This window comes from Anoplopoma fimbria, chromosome 18 (genome assembly GCF_027596085.1).
Source record: "Anoplopoma fimbria isolate UVic2021 breed Golden Eagle Sablefish chromosome 18, Afim_UVic_2022, whole genome shotgun sequence".
Lineage (NCBI taxonomy): Eukaryota > Metazoa > Chordata > Actinopteri > Perciformes > Anoplopomatidae > Anoplopoma > Anoplopoma fimbria.
In genome coordinates, this window is record NC_072466.1 from 10,487,468 (window position 1) to 10,513,146 (window position 25,679).

The 25,679-nt window shown below is 41.0% G+C and overlaps 1 protein-coding gene across 2 annotated transcripts in view; it reads right to left on the bottom strand.

Annotated features, from left to right (window-relative positions):
- The window catches only part of utrn (utrophin), a 173,805-nt gene that overhangs the window by 27,855 nt on the left and 120,271 nt on the right, over positions 1–25,679 (bottom strand). For both annotated transcript variants that reach the window (XM_054618782.1, XM_054618781.1), the window contains 9 exons: positions 24,601–24,679; positions 23,195–23,255; positions 17,134–17,195; positions 16,193–16,267; positions 11,813–12,014; positions 10,849–10,934; positions 9,158–9,315; positions 5,215–5,381; positions 2,779–2,890 (listed from right to left, as the gene is read on the bottom strand). In XM_054618782.1, the coding sequence (XP_054474757.1) occupies positions 2,779–2,890; positions 5,215–5,381; positions 9,158–9,315; positions 10,849–10,934; positions 11,813–12,014; positions 16,193–16,267; positions 17,134–17,195; positions 23,195–23,255; positions 24,601–24,679 (1,002 nt within the window). The remainder of the gene's footprint in view (positions 1–2,778; positions 2,891–5,214; positions 5,382–9,157; positions 9,316–10,848; positions 10,935–11,812; positions 12,015–16,192; positions 16,268–17,133; positions 17,196–23,194; positions 23,256–24,600; positions 24,680–25,679) is intronic.

The following is a 25,679-nucleotide window of genomic DNA, read 5'->3' on the forward strand; positions in this document are numbered from 1 at the left end:
TTGTACTGTATGTTTTAAGGTCAATTTGAGAGGAAAATAAACCCTTGAACCCATCTTAGATTTTTGGCACTGCGAAGCAAGCTGTCCTCAATAATTTGCTTGTATTTGGCTCAATTCGTTGCTCCCTTTATCCTTGTTTGTGCTGAAAAGCCTGCGGACAGTATGCTGCTGTCACAGCCGTTCTTCAAAGTAGTGATGGCGATAAGTTGTGAGTGACAGATTCCTGGCACACACAGAGCTCAACATTATCGCTGATAAGTTAAAAAATGAATTTAATCACAGCCTTAAATATTAAGTCTTTTGCTCTCAGTCTGTCACAGAACTTTTTGCAGCTTCCAGTCAACTTTTCTGCCTAACACACTAGATTTCTGCCACACTGATTATTGTCCTTCTAGTGAGATCTGAGATTAGAACTGTCTTATCAACATGGGCAGTTCGTTCATAAGCTCATCTCATAATAGTCTGTTTCTCTCAGCTGCTCAGGCTGCTTGGCAATCAGCTCTAAAATAGTCTAAAATTGTCCTTATTCTGGCCCTAATACAGTAAATACACTGGTACTGTTTATGTAGATAAAAGTTTAATCAATTGAACTGGCCACAGAGTGGGTCAACATGAAGAATAACTATAATTTGGATTAACCTTAACTTTATTTTAGGGTTTATTTGGATTTTTATTATTTGCAGGAATTGGGAATAACATTAGGGCTGCACCTATGGGACTTATTCAGTCAAGATACCTGGGCTTTGAGTATCGGCCGATACAGAGTACTGATCCAATATCACTTTTTTATTAATAAGCTGTATGACTCACTGGGTGGAAGTGAATGGGATCATTCTTTTATGTGAAAGACAACATCAGGCTTAACTTAAACATCCCTCTTTAACTTTGTAAAACAAAATGTAACATATAAATACATATATAAATTCACTGAATTGTGTATTAAAATAATGGTATTCCATACCAGATCGACCTATAGCAACCAGTATCTAATCCAGTTATCAGAGTCAGTATTGGACCAATATCTGAGATCAGTAGTGGTGCCTCTCTGAATGACAAACTTTCCATTTATGGGAATCCACTTCGATTTTAAGAAGTGACACTGCAGAATGAGAAATGGTAAAAGGACTTTTAGAAAATCCTTTATTTAATGCCTTTCTAGTCTTCCAACCACTCAAAGTCCCTAACGCTACATTTCAACATTCACTCATTTATCAACATGCATGAAAGCAGACTGCAGCAGCCGGGCATCGAACCATCTATTTCTCCAGTTACTGGACAATCCGCTTTAACTCCTGAGCCACAGCTGCAAGGTTGAAGAAGTTGAAGAAATGTTGAATCCTCTCTTAAGTCACAGTTTATTTCCTCCTTTTCTTTGAAGCGGCAGATCAGTAAACTCCTGAGTGATTAATGTTCCCTGAAGCTGCATAATAATCTTTAACCACCTTTGTAAGTGTTTGTTGCTGCAGCACAGATAAAGTTTTTTTTCAAGGTCGTGGCAGGCAGTTGCTGGGCATCTTAACTCAGGGAAGAGTGATCACTACTCCAAGACTCAATATCCATCCCATTTGCAAAATTGAAAAAGCAAATTAAAAGACAGAAATGAGAGACATCTCCACTTGAGTCACTCAAAAGTTTGACGTTAAGCAATATTGAAACAAGTTGGCCCACAAGTGCGCGATCCTAATTTAGAGAGAGGGCAATGTTCAATTTCGCCAAGCTCTCCCTTTTCTAATATTCTTCTCTCTGCGTAGTAGTAAAGTGAAATATTGCTTTCTGGGAGAAATCATAAAAAGACCTCAGAGATCCACAAGCATTTTACCATTTGTTCATGAAAATTCAAATTAAGCCGGAGGTCTGTCGGGAGGGTTGATTGTTGAACAAGTTGGAGAAATCAACAGCGAGGGAAGTAGGACGTAGAGGCAAGTGGCAGGAGTGATGTCAACTGGCATTAATCACAGTGAGGGAATACAAATCTGTTCTACTCTTAGAATACTGTATATGAAACACCTCAACAACAACAACACTATGAGGCCAAGTGGTTTTCTGAGACTTGACTCAACCCCTATTTGAACTTAGAGTCCTGACGGGCCTTAGTGGGCTGTCAGACTGAAAATAGTCCAGTAATAAAAAGTTAAGTTTGAGTGATAGATTAATGAGTTTGAAGACTTATCCCCCTAAAATGATACCTAGCTCTATGTAATATTAAGAGTAAGGATTAATAACCTGAGAGAGTCATTTTGTCCTTTGTCGATAGTTGTCTATTTAACAGTAGAGATAGCTTTCATGTTACAAAATAATCTGCAGGGCGTGTGAACTTGCACATATTTGATTGGCCGACGCAGTACTTTGACAAATTACTTTGCATTGTGACAAAAATTGAGCTCGGTGAAACTCTTGTGCAGGAAGACCAGAGCCCTCTGCGTTGGCCCCCCTACTGCCTTGAGGCGGTGCTGTTACGGCGTACTGATGCTCATGATTTAGGAATGAGATGTTCACCAATCACATATGGATGAAACACTTAGCTGTCCACGTACTACATGAACAAATAACAATTCATAGAATCACAAAAGTTTTAGAAATCAAAACAACAGCTTGTGTTCAGCGTAAAGTAAGAGATTCATCTTGAAAATTAGGAAGAAATGTGTTGCTGTAAGTGTGAATGTGTTTGCCTTCATTAAATGGATGAGAAGAGAGTGAGCAAGTGGAAAAGAGATACAGTGTGAGATGAGCTGCTGAACAACATCTGACTCTATGTCTGTGTATGCGTTGCTCCCTCACCGGTGTGCAGTACTCCACCATGGGGTAGTTGAGCTTGTGGCCCTTGGCGGTGCGCCCAGAAAAGAAGCAGCTCTGACACACGTCGTAGTTGAAATGCTTCAGACTGCGATACCTATAAAGAGAGAGAGAAAGAGAGAGAGAGAGAGAGAGAGAGAGAGAGAGAGAGAGAGAGAGAGAGAGCATGAGGAAAGAAAGCCAAAAGTGAGATAAGTTAAGTTGAGAAGTATTGTGGGTAGATGTAACTTCCATGTTCTAAAGGCTGTGTGTGAGCACCTGTGTAGCCCCACAACATGATTCATCTCCAGACTGCACTCAACCCTCCTGGAGAGCTGTGGATGTCACACAACCCTCCACATGCACACCCTCCTCAAAATGCTGACAGTGTGACAGACAGTTGGATTTCCACCAAAACACAACAACCTGACAACAACTGTCAGGATGTTGTTCTCAGCAGCAGCTGTAGCCAGAAGGCCATTTAACAGCTCAATTGAGACAGGACTCATTCAGACATAATGGTTTAAGTCTTTTATCTTTCCCTTCTTCTCCGGCTCTCCCAAGGTTAGCTGACTGATGAGCTACGAGAGGCTGCCATATATCAAAGGATGCAACAGCGCACACGTCACCAGCAAGTCAAAAGCGCCATTACATACTGACATGTAGCATATTACTATGAAGAGGAGACGTTAATTCACCTTCACAGATGGGTTAGTGTTATGTATTGTCTGGCCTCATCAGGGGACATCCTCTTGTTAAAAGGAGCCTTTTTTAAAGCTCTTTTTGTGCAAGATTACAGGACATATGCTTCACGCAGAAACTGTCAATGTATGATCAATTCAAACAGTGTTTGAAATAGGAACAAAGGAATTAGACTAGGAGCATCAATAACAATAGTAAAAATAACAATGTTACAACTGATTCAGGTTGATGAGATAGTTGTTGCAGTCAGCCCATTGTAGCCGGTAGCTTACTGGTTATTGAGACAGCATTACATCAATATTACTGATTCTAGTTTCATGTTTATTTTCCTAAAAACAAATATGTAAAATAATTTTCTTTCATCAAATCATAAATTCATGTTTTCAAATTTGTTGAGCTACTTCATTTGCCAATGGGTATGTAGAAAATGTTTGGGAAGTAGCTTAATTGATTTGTTACATGTACCCCTGGTTGGTAATCACTGTTTAAAACCATGGCAATAAGATGACATGACCAAAAAGAAACTAAAACAAGTGAGAAATAAAACTGCTTTAAAAAATAAAGGTCAACATCCAATTTAAATTATTACCCCTACAACCTATCATATTAAAAACACCATGCAGGTCTTTTGTCTCACTGGCCTTTTGTAAGAAAAGCCATTAAGATTGAATTAATGTTGGCAGGTCCAACACTGAAAGTAAGTATGAACATGCAGTGCATGCTCAGGACAAGTTTGCTTGAATGCACAGGAAATGTTCCATATTGAATGTTGCTCTTGGCTTGTTAACTATCCCACCATTTTGTGGCGGTTGAGGGGACATTTGTCAAATGTTAACATATCTGCTGACACATAACACTGCTTGACTTCTTGGATGATCCCATGTACAATGCTGGTTTGAGTAACTGCTACTTGCAAGGGGGGGAAAATGAAATCTACAAATTGCCTGCTGTGCATTTTCCTTCCTCTTCCTCTCAGCCTTTCCCTCCATTGCTCCCGCTCATCGATCAATGACAGAACTTGGCAGACGTGTGCTTCATCAAATGTCTGACTGTATTTCTCTTTTTGCTGGCAAGGCAAGGAATCTGAAGTGGACAATCTAGCAACCCTACTTCACTTGGCATAGTGTTACACATATCTCCAGCCACGGAAAAAAGCTTTTCTCTGCACAACCGGTCAGGGAAAAACAAAATTGTATGATAAATTGACTACAGCTGTTGAACAGCAAGGCACATCTTTGTTTACCTGTTGGTACTGTATAAGTTTTACGATACGATCAGGAACCAGCTGAAACAAAGGCAGCTGTTTGTGTGTGTGTGTGTGTGTGTGTGTGTGTGTGTGTGTGTGTGTGTGTGTGTGTGTGTGTGTGTGTGTGTGTGTGTGTGTGTGTGTGTGTGTGTGTGCTATTGTCAGTACTGCACAATATCAGAGGGTGGTCCGTTATTGATTATTGCCAGCCAATCAGCTCTTTGTGAATTTGGAAGTGGAAGTGCACCGCATGTTTGTGTGTATGAGCGTGTTGCCGTCTTTGTTAAGATGTGTGTATGTTTCCTTGCAAACCACCGGATGGTATTTAGTCAGTGGTGTATCAGCTGTTGACATTTAGATAAATGCCTGCCCTCCAGAGCAAATCTGCCCTTTATACTCAACCAGGAGAGAACAACACAGAACTCAGCCACATTTAGTGTTTGTGTGTGAGGCCTGTCACATGTTGCAGACTTGTCTTGTGTGTTTGTGTTTACCTGAAGCCAACAATAGGACACTCCTTGCAGATGTTACACTTGGCCTGATGTTTTGCTGTCTCTGCAGCAGCCACCCTGTGCAGGACAGGAAGCCAAACCATAGACTGGGGTTCCAGACGCATCCAATCAACAAACTGCCTGGGCTCCAGCTCCACCTTATTGGTCACCTGGGTGTTAAAAAAGGCAGAGCCGAGAGTTAGGAGTATTCCAATCAAAGGTTCAGCAACCATGTTACTGTTTCTATAAAAGTTCCTACAAGGCTGGTTAAACTGTAAGAGCACTTTGTATCGTGATAGAAACACATAATTCGCATAAATGAAAAACAGGCTGTAACTCTTCGCTTGTTACTGAAAGCCTAATAAAGATGCACACAAATTTGAGATGACCATACATACTAAAAATACAATTCCTTCCGGCGATTAACTGCCTTGAATTGCGGACCAAGACTAAATAACTTTTATGAGCTCTGTATTCATGTCTATTGGTTGAAATATCTAACAATAAACATTGATATTTCTCCATACAAGTAGCTGTAAAATACAACCCCAAACTCCTACTTTTAACTGCTGCTCTAAACTTTAGGAAGTCAATTTGTTTATATAACCTTTACTTGCACAGAGCTACAGCTATTGTTTGAAATATATAAGAACAACCAGCTACAAAACAACAGTGTCCACTTTTTTACCTTTAAAAAAAAAACCAACCTGTCAATAAGAAGAAACATTACACAACACAAGAAAAAAACCTGTTCCCAAAATATATATCAGGACATTATTTGCTCGACTGCAAATTATAATGAGTTCATTGGAAAAATCCAACAACATAGGGTGAGAAACTTTTGACGTGGCTGTTGTTAGCACTAAACAAATCAAAGACGACCTTTCCATCAACCCTGACACACAAAAAGGGCAGCAAATGCAGCAACGGGCTGAATACATACGAAACCGTAGGAGAGAATAATCAGAAGGAATAGAGTGCGTATGTGCGTATGTGTGGGTGTGTGTGTGTTTCCTGATCCCTTCACAAGGCTTATGGTGTGCAATACTGTAAGCGTCTCAGAATTATTAGCATATCCTCCTGAAAATAAATTCAATCTGCAAAACAAGCTACAGTAACTAGAGGCACATTCCAGCCTGGAAATTGGAATCAGGGATTGGCTTATTTAATCAATATTAGTCAGTTCACAGTTACAACATTCACCAGTGAGCTTTAATTTAGCACCATCAAATATTTATTCAGATTTGTGCTCTTCTTTACTCATGAAAACTTTCTTCTATTTCAAATCTGTCAACTATAGACTGTAACTCACGAGGCAGCTTCTTGTACAGCTGCTTGTGTTTAGACAGCATTGAACATTTGAGGAGTTTTTGTTCAGTTGTGGAAAAACATGTTTATATTACTAAAAAGTAAGTATCGGTTCTAAAACTCAGACATCGTATTAACACTAGATCCCCAAAAAATTCAAAATGAAACCCAGCCCTGAAGATTGCCTGGCTAAATGCATTTCGGGTGTCAATCGTTAATTATCTTTAATGCTCAGTGAATAATATGGCCATTTTGAAAAGTTGAAAATCATAAAATTAAGTGTTTATTAAGTGTGGTTCTTTCAGATGGGTTGAAGGGCATACTCTAAGAAGGCTTCCGTAAATTACTGGTTGATAAATGAGAACACTGCCAATCAAACATCCACCCTGATGACATCTCAAATCATCTTTACACCCTTCACCCTTCCATTTGACCTTCCCCTGCACAATCAGAGCATGTCTCCGTCCCTCCTTTCCCCATAAGATAGTCTCATCTTCGCCTCCCGTCCCTCCTCCGTACCATCGAACGGCAGAATTATAGCACTTGCAGATTAATACTGCAGAGGAGAGATGGCTGAAAAGGATGGCTAGATGGAAGGATGGATAAATGAAGGAGAGTGACAAAGGAACAGTGAAAGAGGCTGTATTTATAGAGGTGCAACCCGTTCATCACGGGCCCATTAAACCCAATGGACTGGGTGACTGCAGTGTCACTGGCAGGGCAGACTGACACACAGGTGGCTTTGCTTGTGTGTTACATAAAAGAGAGACAGTGACTCTGTGTAGGAGTGTGTGTGTGTGTGTGTGTGTGTGTGTGTGTGTGTGTGTGTGTGTGTGCGTGTGTGTGTGTGTCTTGTTTCTACATGCCAACTTGGTTTGATTATTGAATGATTAATGAGCAACTGAACAACAGCTGTCACAATAATTCATGATCAAGTCTGTGCATGCTCACCTGTCTGTGTGCATGTGTGTATTATTATGTCATCCAGAGAGCGAATTGTAGGAAACCCGTTTGCCTTTTTTCATAATTTTGAGAAGAAAAGAGGAAGAGGAATAAGATATCAAAACTACCTCACTGCTATTTTGAGAGGCGCACCGCAGGAGTTCGGAGAAATTTATAGCTTCCTGATTTTAATGTTTGGCTCCAATTTATGACTGACGAAGCCTGAGCCGGGGGAGGAAGAGTGTGAAAAATGAACCGGTGATCCTAAGGGGATGAAGACGTCATTAAATGCCAGTAACGTCCGGAGATAAACCAGAGGAAAGTGGTTAGCTGGCTGCTGTAAAACACCAGAGGACAGCCAGCAGCAGACTGGAGGCCATTTGAGGCTTCATGGTTGGTCAGCAGAGCTTAAATATTGAAGCACTTTTACAGGATTGAGAGAGGCAGGCATTACAAGGCTGGGAGACATGCAGGAGTCTGCGGCACTTAATGACAATTAACTTTGGGAAGATGCACCGAAACTTAATCTCGTACAGTACTGATTACCTGCCAAAAACTGTTATCAGTAATGTAACTCTAAATATACTGACCACTTTGACCTTTCTATGGTTACTGTGACCGTAAAACCTTTACACGTACATAAAGGACAAACCCATGGGTACATTTAGAAGCCAAGGCTGAAGATGCAGGCAGAGACAGTTCCAGCTCTGTTCGAATGCAGTGAAACAGCCAAAACTTTAAATCTCGTCTTTTTGAAGCTTTCAAGCTTTTCTAACACTGTATCATGTAGATGTTGATTCATGTCAAACAGAGTGTGACGAGAAGGATTCAATGCAAGAAGTATTCTTGGGATAAAAGTAGAATATCTGACTTTTTCTTTTTACAATTTATTTAAGCTGCAGCAGATGGCAGTCACCAATATTGTTTGTAGCAGATACAAAAACTCTGTGCCTGGGGATCCAACAGATTTAACACCTGAATATGTGGATATGCTTTGTCATCAAAACAAGAATGACTAGATATTATGAAAGCTGTAGGCCGTTTTGAAGAGAGTTGTTAAGTTTAGTGTTGTACCCTAGTGGTTCTTCTGGTGCAACGTTGTAATCCTTAACTAGCCCTGGGCTGCGTTAGGGCTGCAACTGCTATTTTCTTTAGCAATTAAGCTGCTAATTATTTTCTTGATTGAAAAGTTTGGTCTATAAAATGTCATAAAATAATGATTGTCAGACCAACAGTCCCAAATCCTAAACTACTCAGTTTACTCTCACAGAGGGTGAAGAAAACCAGCAAATATTCACATTTGTGAGGTTGGAAGCAGTAAGTTGGGTTTTCTGGGGGGCATTTTGCAACAAAAATGTAACGTTTAATCAACTATCCAAACAGCTTTTAGGTAATACATTTGAATCATTTTTTTTGTTTTATATTGCAATTTGATATACTTTTTGTACTTTTTTGTCATCATATCTGACATGGACTATTTTTACTTAAATGAGGTTAATAAGGTAATAAGAATTGTGACTTTATAATGAAAAGAGAACAGAATCATATTATCGTTTCTCTTTCCCATGCCTGTAATCTATCAGATATTATGTGAGGTTATATGCTTACATATTCCTCAGATGTGTGTATAAGTACACTGACATGTATGAATTCAGTGCACAACTACTTGGTTGTGTGTGTCTGTGTGTGTACATACGTGCTGGAAGCAGCTGCGGACGCTGGGTTCGATGTTGGAGCCTCCGAAGGCGGCCACCTCCCCCAGCTGCCTCGGGACCTGGATGGCTTCATGTAGCAGCAGACCAAGCTGCCTCTGGTCACATGTGTCTCCTGCTGACGCTACCTGGTTGAAGAGGTCTGAGGGGGGAAGGGTGAGGTTGGATGAGGGAGAGAGAGATAAAAAAAAAAAGAAAGAGGGAGTGAGTGAAAGAGTCAATGCATGTGGGTGATATTTAGGATAAAAGATGTAGGTACAAATAGATGTAGAGGGAGAGAGTGTGACAGAATAGCACAGAGTGGGAGGGAAAGTGTTAGTGTGTGTATATGTGGGTGGGAGGTGGTAGGGAGGAAACAAATTAAAAATGCATCTCTTCCCTGATTTTTTTCTATCTGTCTTACATTTCACATGCCAGGTTCTTCCTACTATAAACTTTCTCTCTCCCTGCCTCCAACTCTCCCCCACACTCTCCCAGAGAGCTGTTACTGGATATGGATTCCTGCCCAGTGACGTGCAGGCTTGACCAGTTAACACGTTATATTTGAAGATGAAGTTATGGAACATCTCCAGAGCTCATGCACAAACTTAGCAAAGACAGCGGAGAGGGTAATCCGTAGAAAGAGGTGAGGGGAGTAGGGAAATGAAGGGCATGACAGGTTTTTCTGCTCTGCTTGCAGTTGACTTTGATCTCAGTGTGAAGACTGGCCCCGATGCCAGCTCCTGTTAAGTGAGTGTGTGCGCACGGTACATGCAAAACGGCAGCAATGACGCGTGTTCGTGACCTGCTTCCTACACGCACCTCTCTAGTCTTCTGATTGATCAACACCCACATCTCTAACTCACTACTTTGCCACAAAATTACATTTGAAATGCACAGCTGTCACAAAAAGAGTGTCGAATGGCAGCACGCCTGGTTAGGTTTATGTGTGTGTGTGTGTGTGTGTGTGTGTGTGTGTGTGTGTGTGTGTGTGTGTGTGTGTGTGTGTGTGTGTGTGTGTGTGTGTGTGTGTGTGTGTGTTGCACTGTAGCTATATGCATGGGGACTGACCACAAATGAGAATCCACAAGAGTAAAGGAAGAACGACGCAATCAAGCATGTTTGATACCCTTCTCAGGCTAATAGAAACTGCCAGTGGAACAAATAGGCTCAGGAATGCCATGGCAAGAGGCAGGGAGGAGAATGACGAAGAGGGGAAGGAGGATGAAGAAAAGAAGGGAAGTAAGAGAAAGTAAGACAGGACAGAAGACAAAGGGGCACTGTTGGATGGATGAACAATGGGGTGAGCAGTGACAGCAGTGGGAGATTGACAGAGAGAGATAAAGCAGCAGACACAAAGAGCAGGAAGCCAGAATGACAGTCTCCTCCCAGTGCAGCAAGCCTATATTCACGCTTGCTAATCCTCAAAAATAAATCAGAATAGAAAATTAAATAACGAACAGGGGGAACGAGTAGGAGGTCTCTCATGCAATTAGACGACTCGCTCTCCAGCTCCTCGCTCTCCAGCTCCCCGCTATCTCTCTCTTTCTGTGAGTTTGATTAATACAGCTGGGAATGCAGCTTTGCTGGAAGAGTAAAGGATGGACTCGCTGCAGACTGGCCTGGACAGTGCTGGGCAGAACAGCGGTGCGTTTAAGTGCATCAGCTGATATATTACCTAGTCGTTGGTACTTACATTTGTATTTCTCCTCCAGGTGTCCCTTGGAGAGAGAGAGCAAACCGATCTTCATGGACAGGACGCGGATCTTCCCACTGCGACCACTGCAGGGACCACACACACACACACACACACACACACACACACACACACACACACACACACACACACACACACACACACACACACACACACACACACACACACACACACACACACACACACACACACACACACACACAGTTTCAATGAGCCAGTTTTATATATAGTGGGTATATATTTGTGTATAAACAATATGTTTATGTGTGTTCAGTTCAATTCAGATCTGAATTATATGCAACCGCAGTGACAGGAAATCATTAAGTTCTTGGAAAGAGAGGATTATTCAAGCGTGTGTGTGCTTTTGTACTTCTATCATTGTGGGTGAGAGCTGGTGAGATCTTCTGATTACCCCGAATCAATGTTTAGACCAGTTAGCATGTTGGTTTACAGTATGTGAACACACATATGATTATACAGTATGTCCATGCTCTGTAGGCCTGTGCAGAGTGAATATGAACATGTGTGTATGCATGTCTGTTATAAAAAAAAACAGCCATTGGAATGCCAAATGATGCACTTGCTGGTGCACATGGCATGTTAACATGAATATACACATGAGTGTGTAAATCTGTATAACATAATCAGTATGCACAGACAACATCAATGCAGATGGATTTAAAAATGCTAGAGCATAGTGATGATGAGATGTATCCGTTCTGCCACTTTTCATCTGATTTAAGACAGCTGGATTTTTTAGCACATATTTAAATCGGTTTACAACTCGATATTATAGCAACCCTGAATACAATCATTAGTAACATTTTCAAATGGCAAGGATGCAGGTGGCGACAGGTTTTGTCGTAATATGTGACAAATTCAGAAAAGAAAGAGGCTTGTGTATCGTCCTCCATCCTTAATGTGAAACAGACGGCATACGTACGTGTCGTAAACATTGAGCAGCCAGTTGAGACACATGTCAACGCAGAGCGGCACGTTGACCAAGTCTTTGTGCTCCTGCTCCAGGCCGTCGTAGATGGACGTCAGGCAGTTGATGACGTCGGGGACAGACAGCAGCTGATTGTTGTTGGTGAGCTTGTGCTGCTCGAAGGTGCTCTGGGCCACGCTGAGGTCCAACAGGTCCACTAAAGATGAGCAGGGGGAGGAGAAATGGAGGGGGAGAGTAAGAGAAACAAAGAGGAAACAGAAACAAAAAGGATGGGGAGAAAAGTGAAAGTGAAGAAGAGAGGAGAAAGTAACAAGGTTAACGATGTAAGTGAGAAGGAACAGGGGAGGAACAAAGAAAAAAAAATTGTAAAAGAGATGACAGGGTATCATTAGTAACCTTTCCGAATTGTTCAATGGGCTTTCAGCAGCGGTTCAGATTTTTCTAAAAATGTCAAATCTGATCAGGACTGAGGAGCTGAAAGTGGCACAGACTATTCATAGAGGCACTTCTAAACTGCAGACTTGACTCATATTTTGACCAAAATAGCTCAAAACAACTATCTGTGAGAGTCTGCAGGGAGTACGGACATATTATGAGAGAGCAGGCAGATCATTGTGGTGAAATATTAATATCAGAGAGAAATCTGAACAAAAAAAGAGAAACAAGGAAAAAATATCAGACTGAAAGCAGTCTAGTTTCTTGTAATTGAATTTGTTGATACATCTTCAGAGACAAGAAAAAACGAAATCTATTTATATCAATATCTTAATTAAACTTCCATGGTCTTCTATAATGCATCTATCACTTATGTATCTTGAAAGTAAGACAGTGGGGAAATAGAAAAACAGAATATTTCAGAAAACAGGCTAATGAAGTCCTTTAGGACAAAACCATAAAGGATCCAGCTGCATAATCACAAACACACAAAGACAAAACAAATGATTTAAAAATGGATAATATACAATACACTTCCCAAGCTGGTCATTTAAACATATAAACTGATATAGTGCCAACTGAAAACATGGATTTAAACCCCAATACTCCATCTGCACATGCCATTTATATTCATTACTGAGTACTCATTTCTTAGAATAATCAAATTATCTACATATTGATTCTAAGACAGTATTGGGCATGTAGTGTCTTCCCACTAGAAAAGGGGTGCATGCATACTATATACGGCCCATTATTACTGAGTGTGATGTTGAGGCACGTCACTCTCCCACAATGCAATGCACATTTGCTTGAGTACAGTAATGCTGTGCATTCTCTCACAGTATGTAGTACATGCTGTATAGAGTTTCTCAGGATTTGGGACACCACTCATATGTTCTATTCTAGAGCGCTATTATGCCATTTTCTGTCTGACACTTCTTGAAGTCATGAGATGATATTAGTTTAAGAAGTTGTTTGGCACTTTGGTAAATGTGCTTATTCACTTCCCCCAAATGTTAAACTATTCATTTAAAACTATTGTGAATGTGAATATAATGTTAACTCAAAACATGGGTGGAATAAGTTCTAGTTTGCATTTGGGACCCAGTGTTTTTACACAAATCTACAGATTAATTAAGGTCAAGCTCAGGTTGAGATGGGACTCTTAATTAGTGCTTTATTCAAGGTCAACCAGAAAGGTCAAACAGTTAACACCATGTAAACAGTAGTGCAACAAATTCACAGGAGCAAATTCACAAAAAGATTGCGTGGCTTTTGAAGCTGTTAAACCTGCCAAATTAAGACAAAAAACCCCACATCATCCATAAAGCAGCCGCAAAGGGTGAAATAGACCACTAACTGTGCTGCCAAGCAAATTGCATCTTGGTGCTCCTGTGCTCTCTGCACCTATTTAAATGAGGTAATATGCATAAATTTGGCACAGAATTGGCCCCGTTCTATGCAAATCAGCCTTGTTGCAAAAACAGTCCAATTCGACCGTTGTGTAGTGAAAATGAAATTAATAAAGCTCTACATCATGTCACTTTTGAAAACGCATGATAAAAAAGAGGAATAAACATTTTTATTTCTTTCTACTCCCTCCTTTCCCAAATCCTGGGCCTTTCCTTTCTCTTAATTGCCTTTGGAAGGTTTGCATATAAGTGGAACTCTTGATCAGGCTTGCCAAATAGATAATTGCAATTAGATGAAAAAAAAAGAAAGAAGAAGATCAAATTGCACTTAGCAGCAAAACTTTATGGGCGTGTTATCGCTAATATTAGTGCCATATCTTTTGTGAATTGGACCTTGCGACGGAGCAGATAGTGGTAGTAAATGACGTACATTTCATGGTGCTGTCAGACGGCGTAATCCATTCTCTGTGAATTCACCCCACAGTATGTTGTCTGCTTCAGGTGTTTAATGAGACTGACCAAAATAACAGGGAAGGGCATGCATGTGGCGAAACGATATGTATAAGGATACAGGGGTTACGATTCAATATATTTCTATAAATTGCGATACTGTAGGCAAGGCGATATATTTTAAATCAAATTTTAGAAAACTGTCAAAAATCTTTATGTAATCACAGAAGTGGGAACTGCATTTGCATTTATCACAGTCACTGTAATAACCAACATCATAGCTCTACCTTTTGTGCAATCTAAGCAAAAGGAATTCATATGTCTATTTTCAAGGTAGAGATTACAGTGCATCCAACAAATACAAAAAAACAGGAGGTTAAGAAACGTTTTACAGATATAATATAGAATGAAACAACGGACATAGTTTTTCATGAGCCATGAGCCCTGTTTTTCTCTGTATGCATCTCTCCCTCTGACTCTTTTCCACAAACCATTTAAACTCCCTCTCCTGCAGCCCGGATGCTGCTCACCTCTACTCCCCACTTAAGTCTCCTCATTTGCCCTGTTGCATGTCACTTGTCAACCCCTCTACGGTTCCTTGCCTTACGTTACCTCCTCGTCCCCTCAAAGCACTTATTTCTCTGGTGTATCCACGTGGAGCTGGCACAGCAGTGCAGCCAGTGCTGTCAGAAAGCAAAACTTTGCTTCCGTCTAGCTTTCTCACTTGCAGATATGAAACTATGAGATACGAGAGGCTGTGGCACATTAGAGCGATGCCACGCAAGCTCATTTGTGCTTTACCAGCCCTCTGGCACAGACTTAACCCAATTAGACATTTGATAGGATCCCTGTCATGTGTGTACACACATACACACACACACACACTTACAAACATTCATACAGGCACACAAAGGTCTTCAAGCATAGATTCCAGGCTAATAACTACTGATCCTTCTGCTGTGTGTATGCTGGCTTGTGTTTGAGTGTGTGTGTGTGTGTGTGTGTGTGTGTGTGTGTTTGTGTGTGTGTGTGTGTGTGTGTGTTTTTTGCGCTGTGACTGTTCTAATCTAATGGATGAAATTGAATTGCAGTGCCCCAAGTCGAAATCACTCAGGCTAAAGCATTCCCATCACAAACACACGCATGCGATCAGAGAGCCAATATGAGATAGCAATCTAAAACGTCTGAATCACTCAAACTCATTAACAACCAACAAACACAAAAACACTTGATACCCACGGTTATTCAGGTAGACATGCCTACGCTGTGCACACACACACACACACACACACACACACACACACACACACACACACACACACACACACACACACACACACACACACACACACACACACACACACACACACACACACACACACACACACACACACACTACATGAGGCGTGGTATATTTCATCTGTTTGTCTCAAACATGCACTCAGAACAAACTTCCTATAAGCAGCAGGAAGTAAATGAGCAGTGTGGGCTCGCAGTGTGTGTTGCTATAATAACGTCAACAGCTGGATAATAGTTAACATTTGTCAACATTATTACACTGTGCTGAGCACAAGTAGCTGCTGCCGTACTGGTTGAAACCTCACAAAGGGGGCGTCTGCATGCACCTTCAGTGTGTGCGAGAATGTGTGTGTGTGTACATGGGTTTGATAGCCACCTGAGACTGAAGGTAATAGCCGCCTTTATCAAAGCTTCCATTATAAACGACAAAACAGCGGCTCTTGTGTTGAGAGAGAGAGACATTTCTAAAAAAGCAAAGCCTAAATAAAGTCCCACCTGTGCACACCAAATGAGGCTATACTCAACAGGTTTAACACAATCACCAGCTGTGACTGTGCATGGTCAAAATCATGCCCATACACACACACTGACACAGAGCGTGTAATTTAAGAGCCAAAATATCCTCGGCTCCTGTGCTGCTCCGGCACAGCATCTCGCAAAGCTTCAAATCATTACTGCGGCCCCTAGTTGCAAGACTTAAAAAAAAAAAAAAAAAAAAAAAAGCAAATCCTGACTGCACGAATTAAGGTGTTTTCAAGTGTGTGTGCGTCTTACTTACAGCACAGTGCTTTCTGTAGTCTGCGGATCTTCATGGCTGTTCTGTATGCTGAGAATCTGACATTGTTAAGGTCCGCTGCAGACAGGGACAGAGAGAGAGAGAGAGAGAGAGAGAGAGAGAGAGAGAGAGATGAAAGATATACAGACAAAAAAACAGTAGCAAAAAATCAGAACACAAAGATCACCAGAAATCTGCCCACTGAGCAACATAAGCAGGACCTCGGTCTTCAATGACAGCTGACTTTATGTCAGTTATTGTCTATGGAGATGACCGGAGGCGAGGGTTGGCTAATGTGGACTGTGTAATTAGGTTAGTGAGTTTTGTCTCAGAGGGAGCCGGTGCTATTTGTTGAGCTGCTGGCCTACAGCAAACACCCCCAACGTTTCACAGCTTATTACTTATCCTCATTAAAGCGCCGTCATACTAGCCACCCCACTGGGACGGACACACGCATATGGATATTAACAGGGAGCAGGAGACAGAGTGGAAAGATCAAGGTTAGGTTTTCATTAAGTTAAATCTAACGAGTACACTAACCAGACAAGAGATAAATGAGTCCACATGAAAAGCGAAATCACACCTTGAAAACTTTTCATTGGAACTTTTAACCGTAGAAATACTATAAAACAGTTCACAGTCAATTTGGTGACAGGAACATGGTTTCTTGACAGATATTTAATCATTTTCCGTTGAATTTTTGTAATGACATTTTTTTAATACTTGGAGCACCCGAAATTCACCTCCACGGTTTTGGTGTGGAGGAATTCTTAGAGATATCATATAGCCAAAATAAAACCTAAGGTGTTTGATTGACCTGATATAAGTCAAGGCAACTGGGAGAATATTTTTTTATGTAATTAGATAAACTGCCCTTTTAACTACATGTTTTGGTCAGGTTATTCAAGTACTGAAGATACTAGTTGATTGTGTGTGTTTCTTACCTAGTGACTGGTATAGCTCTGTCATCTTTGGATGGTCCCAGCAGGTCGTCTGTGTCTGATGACTGAAAAACACAGAAAACACATAAGCTGACACGCAAATAGATCAGGAGCCACTGACATCAACTCACACATACAAACAAAATAAAAAGCTTTCAAGGTTCATCACAAAAACTACTACCTTTCAATACTACGAAACCTAAGGAACACAAAGACACACACAAAATAGCACAAGTAGACACAACGAACAGGCAAAATTGAATTGCACACATGCTAACATCATTATTATCATTACTGGATGCCATGTCAATGTTTGGTGGTGCAAACATTGGAAATGGCTTTATTGGCAACTCTTCTGTCATCGCATCCAAATTGGGGACAGAGGCTACAGATACATCCACAAATCATAAATCACAAACAAAAACCAAAAGCCGTTTGCATGAAACAGCAAGACAACACACACACACATATATACAAATAGACATGTACTGTGAATCCCTCTCATCAACGAAGCATCTTTCTTTTCAAACACCATGTGACATCAATATAAGGGGACCTAGTCTCAACTCCCTGTTTACATTTCTGCGTCAGACAGAAGCCTCACAAACGCTCACATACAAAACAACAAACCACATCTACTGAAAAACCAACGCCATGAAAGTAAATAAAAGAAAGCTGAGCTACATCTGATCAAACAACATTGGCTTCACTCACAGGACAGCAAAGAATCTGACTTTTCTTAAGCTGCGGCTGCCAATCTGTGCATGGATTTGAGCTCTGCTGGTCGTGATGCGACCGTCTGTGTGTGTGTGTGTGTGTGTGTGTGTGTGTGTGTGTGTGTGTGTGTGTGTGTGTGTGTGTGTGTGTGTGTGTGCGTGTGCGTGTATATGTGTGTTTTATCTGGCTGTCAGAGGGCACACTCAGATCTGTGTGGAATGGTTGAGAACATTTCTGGAAGATGCTTTTTTGAAACAAAAATCTGTTTTTGAATGCAGAGGCTCCCCTGTGGTTTCAGCAATGGCTCGCTCTCCGCTGACAGGCAGCAGGAAGTGAAGTGGAGTGCCGACAGTGAACTGAGATGGCGGTGGGGACGGCAGGAGCCCTCCTCCTACACAGACGTTCATCACTATTCAAGGGATGTACAGACTGATGAACCCTTTCACAGGTTCCCAGGCATCACTTAAGTCTGGGTCTTCCGGTGCTGATGACAGACACACGACAATGAGACCGAAAGGCTGGATTTCAAGGCCATAAATTGCCCGCAGCTACTGCCAAAAAACATTTTTGTCAACACACATGTACACACATTTCCATCAACAAACTAGCCTGTGCTTCCATCCACAACTCATGAATGCTAAAAAGAGAACGACTGAGATACCAGGTTCAACTGTACTCAACACTTTCCCTTTAATGTATTCCCTTTGTAATGCCTTAGCAATCTTTTTGTTGTCCTGTAGGAGGAAAATAAATATATCAAACTGTTTGTTTGACACATTCACTACAAAGCTGCTGAAGGTTTGATAACACATCCGGAAATATCCATAGGTGAGAGGAAAGGCCACAGAGAATATTAAAGAGAAGGGGACAAGAAAACTGATTTCCTAGCAGATATTTGAAAGCTTCTTGGAAATAACAGAAGTACATCCTGAGTGAACCACAACTTTGTGTGAGGTCTTACCAATCAAAAGTTGCTTTCACACCAGTAATTTGGTTTTAAGTTAACACCGGCTTTTTTACAAACAGGCGAGACCGGTGTTGTTGTGCTGAGTTCAGTTGACAGCTTTCATACCAGCCTAAACCAACTGGCCAATTATTTAAATTGGACAAGCAACAGAAAATAAATCACCAGCTGTTTTATAATGATTGAAAATTGAATAATATTAGTGTTCTGCTGATCAAACAAACCTTGTCATTTTTCCCTGCAAATCAAAATCTTAATGTGGCAGTAAAATGTCCTTTAATCAGGGACGGTGGTTTTCTAGATATTTCTAGGGGTGTCTAACTGTGAGCTTCTGGGGAAGTAGCCTCTTGGGTCTTTTTGCACTGCATGTGCCGTTTGCCTTCATAAACATAATTTAATGACCTCTTAAAGTAAGCATCAACAAATCAAATGAGGTCAGAGAAGGCGACACTGTGGCAGGCGGAGGAAGGATACAATTTATGTAGCCACAAGGGCATTGTTAGAGGGAAAAATAACCTTCTGGAAGATGTTTTTGTGAGATTTCTCTCCCAAAAACGAGCAAAGAAGGCAGATGAACATCTGACAGAAGTGCACGGTCTGACCCTCTCAGGCTAACAGATCACCATGATAACAATTAATCAACAATTAAGCTTATCAAAAATAATTGCTATGTCTTTTGACTTTTTGTGGTGAAGTTGCCATTTACCTCTGCAACAGAGTCCAACAGAAGGTTAAAATGGTTTTACCAATTACTCACTTCTCTGCTGCCTCATAATTAACCATATCAGCAACTTTCCAATAACTACTGACTATGCCTGTCTTTCTCGCTTTCCTAAAAAAGGACAAAAGATCAGAAACTGTCAATGCCGCATGCTCCGTGAGGCGGACGTATCCCATCAAAACGTTGTCTAGAAACACTTCTGCTGTTTGTCTCCTGAGAGTCTGTCATTGATACACACTTGGAGAGCACAAAGAATCATGAGTGTGCAGATGGATGACTACTTTTGTATCTGTATATCCAAAGAGACAGAATTATTGAAATATCTGAGTAGCAAGAGAAAGATTTCAGGAACTTATTTTCCTTTTTTTTCCCGGTGACAGCAACCTGCCAGACTTATCGCGAAGTGTCTGTGACAGGAGAAGAGCCTGCACCCACCACCTGACATCTTCTGTCTTTCTCTGGCTTTCACAATTCTTCCTCTGCCTCCTTTGCTCTTATAAAATCAAACCCATCCCTCCCAATGTTATCAGAATTCTGCTTTTGAAATACAGTTCAAACTGCTTTAATTCTTCTTCAACAGAATTTCGCCTACATAACAAAGAGACGATTAAACCCACAAGGCTGTCTGTTTTGTTCTGTCCAACCAACCCTGCTAAAGGGTTCCTGACAAAAACACAGAGAGAGACAGCACAGAGACATTCTCAAATCTTTGCAGAGATGCAGCCTTGCTACATTTCCCCTCAATTTGCCTACAAGGCGTGTGAGCCCTCTCCTGAAGTGCCAGAATGGGTGAAATGGGACAGCATGTGAGGTTGACAGTGTGAGATGGCAGGCTAAGAACTTGTGTAAAGCCATTTGATTTTTCCCCAATATGTCGCCCGAACTCATCGCTACAGGAGGTGGACAAGGCGCGGTTTTAATCAGAGGCCTTTTGTCAGCCCAAAGAAAAGAGGCAGAGTATGAGAGGAGATGGAAGAGGAAACGAGCATTGGTTTGGGGTAATGAATGTGTCAAAGACTGATGCGGGTGTCCCAAGGATGTCACGGCACTGAAAGCGACCTGTGATTAGTCCTGGAGATGGATTTAGAGTTCAGTTTCCAAGCTGCAAAGGAAGTGGATTTGCATGAGTGTGCAGCAGCCTGCATGTATATTTATGTGAGAGGGAGGCTCAGTGAGGGTAGTGCACAGCAGAGTAAACTATCTTCATTTCAATATGAAAAAAAAGCCACACACTGAGGTAAAAGTTGGAAAAGGATTGACCCTTTTTTCCCTTTTTCTGAAAAGCAATTTAATATATAAAAAAAGGCCATGAAGAAGAAAAACCTGGTCCAACATACTCAGAGGCATCACCAAAACCAATGGTGTGTGATCACTATGTAGTGTGTGTGGTTAGCAATTTGAGCTTGTTTCCAGTTGGAGTTCATACAGTATGCATATTTGGGTGTGAGTAAGGGTGTACTTGCCAGCGAGAGGATGGGAATCTCTATTTGTGTGTGTGTGTGTGTGTGTGTGTGTGTGTGTGTGTGTGTGTGTGTGTGTGTGTGTGTGTGTGTGTGTGTGTGTGTGTGTGTGTGTGTGTGTGTGTGTATTGGTTTTTGCGAATACCCTTGTGCACATGTGTTATGTTTTTTTGCGAGTGGGCGGATGCCGGTTCATTGGCTGGGCACATCTGTGATCACAGTCTGTTGTTGACTCTAAAGTTATAAGCCTGTCCTCTGAGTCTTTGCCCGTCTCTGGCTTTCATCTGATCCCTCTTTTGTGCCAAGCTGCAGCCTAAACACAGCGCAGGTGTCCCTCCCTCTCTCCCTTTGTCTAAATCCCTTTTTTTCTCCATCCGGGTTTATGTCTTTATCGTCTGACTGAAACATTTTATCTTGACGTCCTTTCAAATTAACTAAGAATTTTCAATAGGATAAAAAAAACTGAATCAGTTTATATAACTAAGCTGGTTTTATCATTTGGGATACCAGCCTTCCAGAAACACTTAAATTCACCACCGAGCAATAGTCTTTGAAAAAAGTCCCAACAGTACACCAACTGATAATAATATAATGTTATCAATCTCAAGCAAGACTAAAGTCTCGACAGGTTTAAGTTTCGACCGTACTAAACATAAATTGATATGCTTTGGAAAACTCTTTGGAGATGTTTAACCTATCAAAAGACTGATCTGTTAATCTTTGTGGCTGAGCTTTAACGGTGGGTTGTTCTGTGGAGAATGGCACAAGGGGGATTTTTTTTAAATGGCTAGTTGACATCTTAACTGATACACTGACATCTCAACTCAGGGCAAAAGGTGATATAAGGGAGTCCTAAAAATTACAACTGTTTTATCATCCTAATTCACAAAGTTAGACAGTAACAGTGTCCCGACAAAAACCTGACAAGACATACTGTAGCTGAAACTGCTACACAAAGGTTTTTTCTAAAATAAGGGTGAATTGATGTTTGGTTAGTCAGCAGTTTACTGACAGTTACATGATTTCTGGATAATGAGCTCCTTCAAACTTTGAGAACTGTCATTTGCTGAACAGCAGAGAAGCTGCCTTGTTTGCCATTGACACAGATAGTCTCTCTACCTGTTTAATAGAAACCTGCTGTTCGGCCAACAAATAGAATGATAAGCAAGACTTCAAGCTAAAATTGTTAAAGTCACTATTTGAAAAGTGTGGAAGTCTGCTCTTGGGATTCAGCCTTGTATTAATCAATACAAAAGGGAGTGCAAATGTTGGACTGAATAAGAAATGTACGGGTGAAACAGTTGGCATTTTAATATACACACAGAGGAGCTAATGGGCAGAAAGAAGCTCCTAATTGGGAGTAATATAAATGATGTACGTGCAGAGAATGTAGATGGAACAATAACTACCTGAGCATTTGTGGGTGATGTAAGCGAGAAGTCACTAAAGGTCAGAACTTTGATGTGAAAAGGTTGAAAAGCATTAAATAGAAAAGATAATGGGCTATTTCACAGTCAACTATGAACATTTCTGAAATGCTAAATAAAAATTACAAATCATCTCCATCTGCACCATCCTGCCCACAATGTTCTACCTTGAGGAGGATATAGCAGTTGGAAATTTACATACCAATCCATTTACCTTCCAAAGATGCCAGTTAAAGTCAAAGAATATATGACATTCTGAATATTCAGTATATTTCCGCTTGTTCTGATTGAATTAATGTGCATTTTTTCAAACTCTCCAGGTCTATAGTAGCTGGAATCTGAATTACAGGACGGAGGTTCCCAAATTGGGGACCAAGACTTTGGTAAAAAAAAAAAAAAAAAAAAACAACCTGAGAAAACAAAATCACTCTACAATTTGAGTGTCACAACTCAAAGACATTCACGACGTGACTACAAATAGACAATGCATTGGTTTAAAAGGTCACACACAAAAAACATTTGAAACCATTAATCAAGGAGATGGAATTAAATACAGCATTTTTACAGACAATACCCTGACTGCTCTGCCTTGAATTCCAATCACTGTAGAAAAATCATAGTCACACTCTAATACACATACAAAGACACACACACACACACACACACACACACACACACACACACACACACACACACACACACACACACACACACACACACACACACACACACACACACACACACACACTTGCAATTAAGACACACAAACACTTACTTGATGTAATATGGAACCTTATTCTGAGATACTGCACGTTGCCAGGGGAGCTGAACAGAAGCTGCAGACAGAGAGAGAAACACAAAGATTAAGGAAAAGAAGAGATGGAGAGAAAGACAAAAAGTCAGGCAGGCAAATTCGAAACACCATCTTAATAAACATTGCACAGTTTTACGATGCAGTACAGTAATCCATTTAGTGTTTGGGGCTTGACTTGGATATGAATCTCATATCGAACACTTCCTTAATAACATAGTCTATCTATGTAAAAAAATATAATACTCTCACTGTGCATGAAATTGAAAGGGGAAAAAAAGAAAATGGGTATTGCTTTCTCGGCAGAAGAAGGGAGGAGGGAGACAATAGGGCTTGAAAGGACAAATAAATTAAACAGAGAAAAATACTGATGAGAAAAAAGAAAGGAAAAATGAAAAGGGGTCAATAAATACTGATAGACAAAGGACATGTTAAACATGACAAGCTGATACATTGTTGAAATGAGCCAGATATAGGACTTGAGAGGCTCTTAAGAGAAATACGGAGCAGAAATGTTTCTTGATTTATCGCCCTCCCACTTTCCCTCCTCTTTGACACAGCTCTACGCTGAGATAGAGAGATGAAAACACAGTAAGAGAAAGAGATTAAGCGAGATTGGGAGATATACGAGATGGAGAGGCAAGATAATGACGCAGTACTTTATTGATCCCCGAGGGAATATTAAGCTACTAGTGTAATGAGAAAGAACGTGTGATGGAGTAGATAGTGTCGTGGTGCCAGGAAGATGAAAGAAGAGACGGAGTGCTGTTTTGTGTCTGGTGCTGAGCTCTCAGCAGGGCTTACTTGGTAAATTCATGTCTATTGGTGACACGGCACAGCGGGCCGAGCTTACCGCCTGCTCTGAATCACACCGCGTCCATTTTATCACTGTGTCTGACAGCCAGGAGAGCAAATCAGGTGGAGCAGAAAGAGCACTAATGGCCGTATGATTATAGAAAATGACATTAGAAAGAGACACACGGGGAGAGAGAGAGAGAGTCTGGCTGCTTTGTTTAATGTTCACACTTGTGCATTTATCTTTTTCTCTCTATAGCTCTGACTAACTCTCTCTGTTACTCTCTCTCTCCGTTAATGACCACTCTGAAGAGGGGGAAAGAGAGAGGGAGACAGTGAAGAGCTGTAATTAAAGCCTTGCATTATTCAAGAGTGAAGTGCCTCGTCTGCAAACTGTGTGAGTGAGTATGCGCATGCACCCACATAACCACCGAGCATGCATGACTGTGAAGCATATGGCCGAAGATTAGAAGACGGGACATGAGGAAATTAGGGGGATGTGAAACAGCGTAACTGTGTGGAAACGAACCAAGTCCCCCCAAATCTTTCTAAATCCCCGTTGGCTCAGTACTTACTGGAGAGGAAATGTTGAGAGGACGGGCCGAAGTCTCTGTGGGCTTCCTGAAGCAGCTTCAGTCTGTCCTCCACAGCCACCTGCACAACGAGCAGACAGACAGACAGACAGACAGACAGACAGACAGACAGACAGACAGACAGACAGACAGACAGACAGACAGACAGACAGACAGGAGAGAGGACAGTCAGTCTTTTAGAGGTATAAACATATACTGTACCATATCTTGTGTATACAATTAATATGTGCTATGCTATTTACCTGTGTATAGCAGTTAAGTGATATGTACATAAATTATACAGCACAGTTAAAAATCACTTGAACTAACGTAACGGAGGAGAATTTCCTCCAAACACTAGTCCCTGTTGTTTCTATCCTGGATAACCTCTGCAGCTAACACAGAGTGTGATTACATGCACACTGGTATCCTGGTTACACCTTGTCCAAACCAGCTATGCAGCGAAAGCAGCACGTCAGCAGAAGCAGCGGCAACCCTCCATCAGTATTTACCATGAAGGTCATATTACTGCAGTGCAATCAGAAGGTTTTAAAAGAGCAACAATGGCGTTAAAGTTAGAAGAAAATGATGGTTTTTCATGATTCTGATTGAACAAAATTGTAGCTTTGACAGTAGTTGGATGTTGCTGCAAAGACTTTACATCTTCAACCCGGCAGCACAGAAGATCTATACAATCATTGCATATTTAATGTGGGCACCCAAGATTAGTGTCACCAATTCAGTAGCTGATATACTCTTCTCAAAAACATGTTGGTGTGACACACAGATCAGAAACTTGAATAAAATCTGAATCATGTGATGTATCATGTTGCATGTAAAACATCATAATATCCTGATTCAGATAACAACTAGGAGAAGAATCCACAGCATCTAGTGCAATCCTTATATACTTCATATAACTTTTATTATTACAAAACTGTATTTCAATAGCTTACTTATAAATAATGCTAGTTCAACTTTGCTTACAGTGCACTCAGTCCACATCCACACATTCACTCCACCACCTCTGTGAAAACTGTGTATTGACCTCTCAGGCAGTGCACCTGTGCCCTGCATGGCAG